This window comes from Anopheles nili, chromosome 2, assembly GCF_943737925.1.
Source record: "Anopheles nili chromosome 2, idAnoNiliSN_F5_01, whole genome shotgun sequence".
NCBI classification, from domain to species: Eukaryota; Metazoa; Arthropoda; class Insecta; order Diptera; family Culicidae; genus Anopheles; species Anopheles nili.
This window is the reverse complement of record NC_071291.1, coordinates 75,079,958-75,090,030: the sequence shown is the minus strand read 5'-3', so window position 1 is coordinate 75,090,030 and position 10,073 is coordinate 75,079,958. Positions and strand designations below refer to the sequence as shown.

The following is a 10,073-nucleotide window of genomic DNA, read 5'->3' as shown; positions in this document are numbered from 1 at the left end:
GATTGATTTCTCAATTGCACTTAGCCTTTACAAGCATTTTCGATTCCCCGACCGGATGGATTTCGGTCGTTGCGTTTATGGTTCGTTTGATAAATATTTAGTGCACTTTTTTTTTGTACTCCCTTCCAATATCCCTCCAGCGAAGGGATATTTTTTTCATTTCCTCAGTTCTGTTCGCTTGTGAGTTAGGGGAAGCTGTCGAAAACCAATCGAACCCCAACCGATGATGGCTGCTGATGGCGGTGATGATGATCTCTTCAAAAGCTATCGATTGCCGGCTGTGATGAGCGCAAGTTTACACATCTCGTCTGTGTGCGTGTGTCAGTGTGAGGCATGTGAGCTCGAGTGCCGGAGGGGTTTTTGGTGTAGAAAATGCATATGAGCTTCGAATCGGTAGAACGATGGAGCATTCTACCGGTAAAACAAACACTGGTCGGCTTGCGTCCCCAATATCCGTCAGCTCCCACCATCTCCAGCACCCGAAGAAGGAATAACGCCCAATATCTCTCGATCATCTGTCGATTGCGATCCGTAAACGGCGTACGTCTTCACGCCGACGCCTCGAAACCCATGCGAGACCAGCAGCTACGGCTCCGATGCAGTCAGCAAACGCTTCAGCACCTTCTGGCGAACCCGGGCGTTCGGTTCTCGAGTGTGATTGAGCGTGTGCACTCGAACGGACAGCCACCGGGTTCCACTGGATGGCTTTACGCCTTCGGTACGTTCCCCGGTCGACGATGTCTTATTGGATGCATTTATCTTCTGAGCGGCCCCCAAGACGCAGCACCCTCTTCTCAGGTGAGAACGGTGATGATGCAGGCCTCTCGACGCCGGTTCGGGGAATGCAAATGCACTCTCATCAACACTACACAAAGAACATGCCATCTCGCCCGCCCGAAGGAATTCAAAATCAATAAATCACATTTTCAACGAACGATGATCGATTGACTGCGGGGTGAACCCTCCCGAGACGCATATGCTCCAATCATCCTTCTTCAGACAAGGATGGCTCTCTCTCTCTCTCGCTCAAACACACATGCGAGGGTTGCAGGAAGCAGGAACCGAACCCCAAGGGCTTGGTAGGGAAATTTTACATCGACTTTCAATTTGATTATCATAATACCACCGGTCGGCAGGATGATCTCGTTTGGAACGCAAAATTGGATCGGAACGGGAAAACAAAAGGGCGTGCTGTGGGTTCACTCTTTGCTCCTTCCCAGAGGCAAGAAGGAACCGGAACTGGGTACGGTGGTGAATAATTGTGAAATTCCAGGTGAACGATATTTGATTAGATCTCGATCCCGCTCGCTTGTTCGTTTATTATTTTTCAATAAATGAAGCACCCATTTGCAGGACGATGCAGACGACGAAGCTAAACGACTGCGAAGGGGAATTTCCAGTGCAAAACAGAAGAAAAGTGCTTGTTTCAAATAACGCAACGCTCTGGAGCGTGGTATGCGTATGCTGGTGTCGCTGATAAGCAACCCGAGCGTAAGTGTTCCGCTCTCTGCCAACTTCTCAAAAAGGCCCACGCGTACGGGGGCTACGCAATTCAGCGCGTCATTATTGACAGCAGGAATTGATTCAATATTAGGAAATCACCACTTGAGCCCCTAGCGATTGCTCGCCGTTACTGCTCCACCTTACACGTCTTTTTGGGATGTCTCTATTTTTTTTGTTTTACCTCCGAACAAAACACCAACCGACGAGCCCACGTGGCTCCAAAGCGCTAAGAATAACGCACCTGAGATACGCACCAACGAGCACACATGTGGAGGAAGCCAACGACACGGACGATCCTATTTCAGCCATCTTCACGCGCAAACCCGGTGAGGGATAGAAGAAAAAATCACTTCCCCCACGGATGGTTTATTGGGAAAATATTTACTCTCGTGCCTGGTTGCCACCAGAGAACCGCCAGATTGGGGACAAAGCGAGAGTACCCGCGATATTGGCTTGCCTGGTGGCTCGAGTTGCTTGCAGGCACCTTTAATAACGATCCAAAATCTCATTGACATACGATGACGGGTGTCTTCGTGCACCAAACACCCCCGGGGACAGGACAATTCCCACCGGAAACCCCGTGGGGGAGAAGCCTTTAAGACAAACAGCGAGTTGGCGGCAGCATCATCGAGATGCAAATACCCAACCGCGTAGAAGGCGAAGAGTTTTGAGTGGAATGATTTTTTTATTGAATTTCAAGCACTTGCCACGTCGACACACCGGTTGTTGACAGCAATAAATTTACATACGACGCTGGTGCCACGGTACGCCATCCTAGGGGAAGTATCGATTTTTTCGAGCCACCTTCGTCGCCATCACACGCCAAAATAAAAAAAAGCGGGATACCAAAATGACGAAAATGGAACGACGACCTGGCTGAAAAAAAAACCCCTTGGGGTTCCATTTTCTCCACCCACGTCGGAAACACGTGCAATATTTGGACGTTTCTGGTTAGGGCGATTAGCTGTCGGGAGCTCCCGCAAACACGGGATGACTAATTGTGACTCGGTAATTGGGCCTCCCCAAATGCTCAAGGTCTCAGCAGGGGAGAAAAAAAACCTACCTGCAGGACCTTCACCGGGAAAGGAAAAACAAATCAATCACAATCGTTGCGTGCGCCTCAAGGACTCCATTTGGCTGTCGGTGGCAGTTCCGAAACGTCATTCGCCACATACGAGGGGGCGAATTATCAAACACACAACGCACGCTTGAACCCAAGGACCCCTGCTGTTGAAAGTGGATTAAAGAAGCGCCCCGTGAGTGGGGCTTGGAAATTTCGGAAACTAATTAAACATTCACAAGTAAAACACACACTCATGCGTGCCCGCGATAACGAGCTCGCTGTCACGGTAGTTATAGGGGTCCCCTAAACCGGGGTTAGTCTATGTTTTGCCATCATGCTTGCGTTGCGAACTTCGAGTTCGAGGTGGTCTTAATGCTAGTGCAACTCACGCTCACGCGCCTTCCTAAAACGCGCCATTAGCCGGCTGTCCTCTGAGCTTGGGCAGGTTCAGTAGGTTTGGCAGAAAGTTTCCGAGTGGCCCAGCGCCCACTGGCAACCCAGCAAAGGAGCCGCTAATGCTGAACGACAGAGGTCCTGTGGCGGACGAGCTTGCCGAGGAACTGCTGGCGGATGCTCCACTAGACGCTCCACTCGAAGCACCACTGGACGCTCCACTGAACGCGCCAGATCCGGGACCTCCTGGGCGGCCTTGGTTGAACGAAGACGACTGACTGGATGAGGACGATCCCGTCAAGCCACCTGGACCCGTGAAGGTGTTCGTCATGGTGTTGCTGGTTGCCCCCGACACAGAACCATCCTTATTCGTCTGCTGACTCTGGCTGGAGGCGCTGTTCTTGTTACCCTGTACGCCGTTCTCGAAGAACGTCTCCGAGTTGGTTTGCGCATTGCTCGACGACTGCCCGAACTGGTTCTGTACCACCGAGGATGATCCGGCGTTTGCTTGCTCCTTGTACTTGTCCTTCTCCCGGATGGACATCGTGTTCGCGTTCGAATTCGACAGCTGCAAATTGCCCTGGTTGTCGAAGTTGGCCGATTGGCTGTTGGCCTGGTTCTGACTTCCCGAACCCTGCGCCGTCTGGAAGCTCTGCTGTTGTGTGTTGGCCGCACTCAGCTGACCTGACGAACCGTCCACAGCCACGTTTCCGGATGTGCTGCCGGCTGCGTTCTGGTTGAACACCCCATGTTGATTCTGGAGCGTCTGCGATTGTGATTGCGAGCCACTGCTCTGCTGGAATCCGTTCGCCACGTTCTGGGATTGGCTTTGGGCACCAGCTTGTGAGCCTGAGGCCGCTGGTTCTGGTCCTCGGACAGGAGCAACCAGTCCTGGAGGCATCCCAACACCCGGTTTCTTGTTGTAGTTCGAGAACCGATCATCTTCTTCGTCGTCCGGGAAGAAGATCGCGTCCGTGTCTCTTCGCACGCGTCCTGGTGGCTTCACACCAAGCGATTCGTACGTCCAAACCATGCCATCTTCCCCGACAGTTTGAAGGTTCAACTCAGGCGTCCGGCTTCCTTGTGGCGTTGAAGGTGTAGGTGCAGGTGGTGGTACAGCTACAGGATTATTCGGAGTTGGCTGAGGCTGCTGAGCACCTCCTTGCTGAGGCCATTGGGGTCTTCCCTGACCGAAAAATCCTGGGAATCCACCCGGGGCACCCTGCTGTTGTCCGGGGTTAAACGCGCCTTGTGCGAACATACCAGCAGAATTGACGGCCGTGTTGACGAGTCCTCCAATTTGATTGAACAAATTCGGGAAGAACTGACGTTTCCTTCGTGTCGTCTTGTTGTCCTCAAACTCTCCACGGATGTCGATGTCGTACACCGGATTTGCGTCGTCCTCCTCGTTTCCGACACCACTGTTATCCTTTGGGACGGGTGGTGGTGGGGCAACAGGTGGTGGTGGAGGTGGAGCCACCGGTGGTGGTGGTGGGGGTGGAAGTTTAGTGCCCCCTGTCGAAGGTAGAGGCGGTGGTGGTGCCACCGGTGGAAGGTTATCCATTGTCCAGCCATTGCCTCCGGACGATGGTGGTGGTGGTGGTGGTGGAGGATTCGCTACTGGCGGGACTACGGGTGGAGGAGGCACTGGAGGAGGGTTGTTGGGAACGGCCGGAGGTGCTGGGGGTGGTGGAGGAACGCTGGGAACGGATGGAGTCGGTGAAACGACCGGTGGTGGTGGTGGTGGGTTCTTAATTCCTCCCTGAGGTGGTGAATTGGGTCCTTGTGTTGGTGGAATCGGCGCAGGATTCACAACCGGAGGTACTGAGCCAGGACTGTACGGGTACGATCCTTGATGGGGACGATTTCCAGGATGAGAATGACCTCCTTGAGGAGGCCAACCACCTTGAGGAGGCTTCTTATTAGGAGGAGGTCCTCCCATATGGTGACCTGGTGGACCGAATCCTGGCTGATGTCCTGGCGGGATGAACCCATACGGAGGTCCTGATTGTCCTGGAGGTCCAAACTGACCAAACCCACCGGCATACACTCCAGCACCACCCGTTCCAACCATCCCCGGTACGAATCCGAACCCAACCCCGAATGGACGCGAAACGGCGTTAAACGTCTGCCCGATCTGTTGGTTCACGCTGTCAAACACCGCGGCCGTGTTCTTCGTTACCACGTCGAACAGGTTGCTGCCGGGTTGGACCGGACCGTTTAACCCATACTGTGGCATGCCGTAGTATGGGTTAAAACCAAAACCGGCTCCTGCCGTTATTCCAGGCTGTCCGTATCGCCTCGGCTGATGATGATGATGATGGTGCTGATGATCGTCTCCATCTTCTGCGCTCTCATCATACCCGTACCCAGCGCCTCGGTGGCCATTCGCACCTAAAAGGAAATCGCACACAACACGTACTCGAATTAGCGCATCTTCGTTGTTTGCTCAGCCAGCTTTTTGACAGCTTCCGAGAGATTCACCATCGCCGTCGATCGATCGCAGCAAACAGAGGATCTTTCGGCACATGTCACTACATACGTACCTTGATTTGTAGCGCAAACTAACAGCACAGCGCACGCAACAGCTACCGTACGCATCTTTCCCGCAGCGAATTGGCCTTTTTTCTGTTGGGGATGGAATTCGTGCACAAAAAGGGGTCAATTATCACACACCGAAACACACTGCGCTGCTTGGTTTTCACCAGCGGCGCCAAAATACGCACCACAATACCGAAAAGTGGCTCTGTCCGGAAGACGGTACCACGCAGAACTGATCACGGTCCGATATCAACAACATCGCGTCGAGCTAAGTCTTCACCGCGACTCAGAAGAACTGGTTTTTCCCTACCCGCGAACCAGCCGTCTTGGCAGCCGTCACCGTTGAGGACGACATTGAAAACAACAAAAAGGCCCATCGGACATTGATTTTGCAGCAAAACCGCCGCTCTGCACGGCCTCGCCGACGATGACGGTGACGTCGAACGGTCATTCGGTGGTTTCTTGCTCGCAGAACTGGTTTCGCTTTTCGTCGCCACCTTCTACGGTCGTCCTCCAGCACCTGAAACTAGCGCCAAGGCCCCACATGACGAGGCGATCGCGCAGCGGTTGTACCACTGACAGGTTGTGCTCGAACGATCATGGCTACCGTCGTGCCAGCGCCAACACCTCGACAGGGGAATCCCCCGAAAACAGTGCGGTTTGGGATGGGTTTTAACCGGCGTTCGGAGCAACGTTGGTTTGGAGGTTGTTTGGGGACTTTTCAGCTGTTATCGATTTCATTTCCGCGAGTAGCTTAATCGGACTGGTTTCGCAAGAAAATCCAACCAGAGCGAAAAAACCCCGTTACTTGCCGTTTTGAAACGTGTCAAAGAAAGCAGATCCACTGTGATGAAGGATATTGGGACCTGGAAAAAGGAATGGAAAATTGAAATGCTAAATTCACAGCACACATTGGTAGCATGATCTTTACCTTCGAGGAGAGTAGATCACGATCGCTGTATCGCGATCATCGACTGGAACGGAGCTCGTACCACGGCCAATGACAGCATGAACCGGTACTGTGGGAATTCCGAGCCCCATTCCACGTACATTCGCACAAGGTCTCACGCAAACCCCTATCGCTCCATTACACCGTCTGTACATCGCGAAGTACTCTCTCGAAGTACATCGCTTATCACCACGGGTCAGCGGAATCAGGTTTCCAGCAACTCACCACGCCCGACTGGGCGCGTCCTCACGATCAGTTTACGCTGCAACTCGCGCACGATCGAATCGCGTACGATGGGTTTTCCGTTGGTGAAATGTGTTGCGGTTGCGTTGGTTGTGTTTTCCTGCGTAGCACACGGTCGTCCCAATTATCCTGATGCCGTCATCTTTATCGACGATCAAGTGGAACACTCACTGCCCGTTTTCCAGCAATCGGCTGTCTCCAACACCGGCTCACAGACGATCGTTGGTAAGGACGGTTCTGTTCAGCAACAAACGTCTGGTGCCAGTCAATCGGCTAACATTGCGTCCGACGGCAGCAGTGGACAGTTGAGTGCGACCAACACCCAACAGCAGACCTTCCAGTTGGGTGACAAATACCAGGCGCAAAATCAAGCCCAAGGTCAATCGGCGTCCTTCGGAAAGGATCACCAAGCGCTCGCAAACACCAACACCAACACGAACGTGGTACGTGAGGGTGCAAATGTTCGCGAGCAAACATCCGGTGGGTCAGGTTCATCCATCCAAACGGCAAAGGGTAGCTCGGCCAGTCAGGCTCAGACGAACAGTGAGTCCTTTAAGGAACCCGGTAAAGAGGGCAGCCGAACGACTGGATCTGCTCAGAGCCAAAACATCGGCAAGGATGGCACGGGATCGACATCGAACGCGAACACCGGCTCGGAGAAGATCGTCCTGGCTGACGGTACGGTGATCACGAAATCCTTCGGATCTTCGTCCAGTTTCCAGGTCAGCGGCAACACCAAAACATCCTCAATGGCGCAAACGATCTCCTCGTCGTTTGGTGGTTGAAGGACCTAGTCACCCATAGCCTTGACACACGTTTAGTATTCGTAATGACTTCACTTAATAAATCCGCACCATGCCAATACAATCTCACCGTCGGTGACCTTGTTGACGGATTGATAATCCGTTCGCTGTCCGAATTTGGGCCGTTCCCGAGCTCGTTCCAGATTAAGCATCCTAACACGCTCAAGGTTATCATTCCAGGCGGTGGTGTTCCCCGTTGGCTCACGACCGGCTGGGTGTTTATTTTTATTGACTTTCGACAATCGCCCCACTCGAACGCCGTGGTCCCGAGAACCAACGGGAGGCGTATCGGTGGCTTAAGTAACTGTAAAACAAAACCCATGCGGTGCTACTGTCAGGGCTTTTGGGGTATTCCTAGCAGAACAGCCTGAACAAACATCGGGACCACCGTAAAAGACGCCATGACCCGGTCGTCATACATCTCCCGGAGGGGTCGCTTGGTTAATCCGGCGTCCAGAGAGACCCGCTGCTTGTGGTTGGCTTCCATTCTCCAGCTGTCTGTTTAATCCCTCTTGAATAAGTGAACGACCGATACCCGTCCGGGTAAAAAAAGGCGCCTAATCCATTGCGAGAAGGGCTGGGTAGCCACTTCAAGACGTGAAGGCCCCTGTTGGAATAGATGATGGTGATGATAATTGAAAACCGTTTCCCGGCGAGTTGGTCTCATTCACCGAGCGATTAGCACCGATGGCGTTGACAAAACGTGGCACAAAGCAATTGGAGTCATTATTCGAATCTCGGGCTGGGTCGTTTTGGAGGGGTTCCGATTCCGGGAGCGATTTAAAGCAATCTTAAGCTTTACCCAAGGCCACCAAAGAAACTGTTGACAGCGGACCGATGGCGCACAGGCCCAGCCTGGAGTGTTTAACAAGGCTGTTGTGTCGAGTGGTGGTCTCATCATCTACACCGCGCATCTACCCGGGCTAATCCTTTCACGACAAGTGCCAGCCCCGTGCTTGGCGTTGGTTGGCGTTTGAAGTGAATCCTTCTAATTACGCAGCCAGCAGCTTCACGAGGCGGCTGGATTTACGCATGACTGATGAGGGAGGTGATTTATCAACTTGTTACATGTTCGCGGTCTCGTATCGCTCTTTCAAACCGGCTCCTATCGTGCCGTCTATTTAACAGCCCTTCTTATGCGTTCGTTTATCGTTTTAGTTCATCCCGCACGGGAAGAACAAATTCCGCAACATATATCCATTCTCACGTCGATGCTTCCGGAGCGTGTGATGGCGCAATAAATTGAGCTGTATTCCCTTGCCGGCAGCAATTCATCTCCTGTATCGAGGGCACTTGAAACCTATCCATAAAAGATTAAAGCATGCTACCGGATACAGGGCGCGCGATTGGTTCCGAGGGATATTGGACACTAAAGCGAACGGGCAAACGCTATAATCAGCGTCACGGCTGATCGTTACGCCGAATATGACACTCGCCTGTCGATTATCATAAACGGGGCCGGTGACAATATCCGCCCCGAAAGCCGGGCCCCCGTTGAAAGATGAGCCATTCGTAGCATTGAACCAGTATTGAACAACAACCGAGAATCCCGGAAATGAGCAGTAAAAGTGATGCCGATGTCGTATCTTTCGGTGGTATTACGAGCCCGTGGGATTACGGGTAGGATGCCTTCATCACTACCGAACCTGCAGCGTGAGCAATACCGACCCATAAGCCGTCGCTAAAGACAGCAAACACGGAACCAATGACCACGCCAAGGTGCCAGGTAAAGATTATTGGTGTGTAATTTAAGGTTCCTTCGGTCTTCTTTTGCACTTTTGTCAACCAACCGTCGGATGCACGTTCCTCCGTAGGGTTGCAACGTGTCGCAAAACAGGAAGGGCCGGACGTTTTCGCGCTGTTGGTGGCTTCCAAAGGTGCGAACGAAGCCCGCAGTACCCACAGGGGGTGTGTATTTTGACACCTTTATTTTCGGAGGCTGTTTACCTGCTGATGGATACGCTCGAAGGCGGCTTTCTTGTGTTGTACGCGATGGTGACCTCCTCCGACACAACACGACACCCCGGGGCTTGGTAGCAACGCAAACAAAGGCAACTGCTTCTCGAAGGGCCTCGAATGGGCTCGAGAAGAAAGATGCCGAAACAACCGAACAGCTGCCTTTCACGCGAGGTTATGTTTGAAGGTTCACGGTTGATTTGGCTGAGTTCCAGCTCCAGTTTTCCAACCACAGCGGGCCCAAATTCTTCAGCTAATTAGTAGCTTCTTGGTGCGCCCTAGAGCCCTTGGGTCTCGTGGTTCGTGACTCGGTAGTCGTTGGTATCGGTTGGTGTAAATCTTCCCTCCAAACGCGGTGTCTTTTTTGACTCGTTCGTCGAGTGATATTCCTTCCTTCCAAGGGTGCTGCAATCGACCAAACCACTGGTGGAGTTCGGCCCTGTTTTTTGCATAGTTTTTTTTCGGGAATAATCACAAGATGTAGTCCAAGCGATAAGCGAACCGCTTGCCTCGTGACGGGACAATGTCACTCCCTTTTCGGTGGTTTCGGTGCCTCACTGCTATCACTCGTTGGCCAAGCCCACACTGCGCTATGCAAATAATTATGCTAAACGCCGGGAAG

At 52.7% G+C, this 10,073-nt stretch overlaps 1 protein-coding gene across 1 annotated transcript; it reads right to left on the bottom strand.

The window, feature by feature from the left end:
- Window positions 1-2,916: 2,916 nt before the first annotated feature.
- Window positions 2,917-5,489, bottom strand: LOC128730158 (trithorax group protein osa-like). Its single transcript, XM_053823191.1, has 3 exons — window positions 5,444-5,489; window positions 4,743-5,353; window positions 2,917-4,658 (listed from the first exon to the last, which is right to left on the bottom strand). The coding sequence occupies exons 1-3, from the start codon at window positions 5,487-5,489 to the stop codon at window positions 2,970-2,972; spliced, it is 2,346 nt and encodes a 781-aa protein (XP_053679166.1). The 3' UTR covers window positions 2,917-2,969.
- Between the last annotated feature and the right edge of the window lie 4,584 nt (window positions 5,490-10,073).

Bases quoted from the DNA above. Each gene is read 5' to 3' on its own strand.
- LOC128730158 (XM_053823191.1), bottom strand. From the start codon at position 5,489: ATGTGCCGAAAGATCCTCTGTTTGCTGCGATCGATCGACGGCGATG. The intron at 5,354-5,443 runs GTGAATCTCTCG...ATTTCCTTTTAG, and splicing joins GCGATCGATCGACGGCGATG to GTGCGAATGGCCACCGAGGC. The intron at 4,659-4,742 runs GGACCCAATTCA...TCCGTTCCCAGC, and splicing joins CGCCGATTCCACCAACACAA to GTTCCTCCACCACCCCCAGC.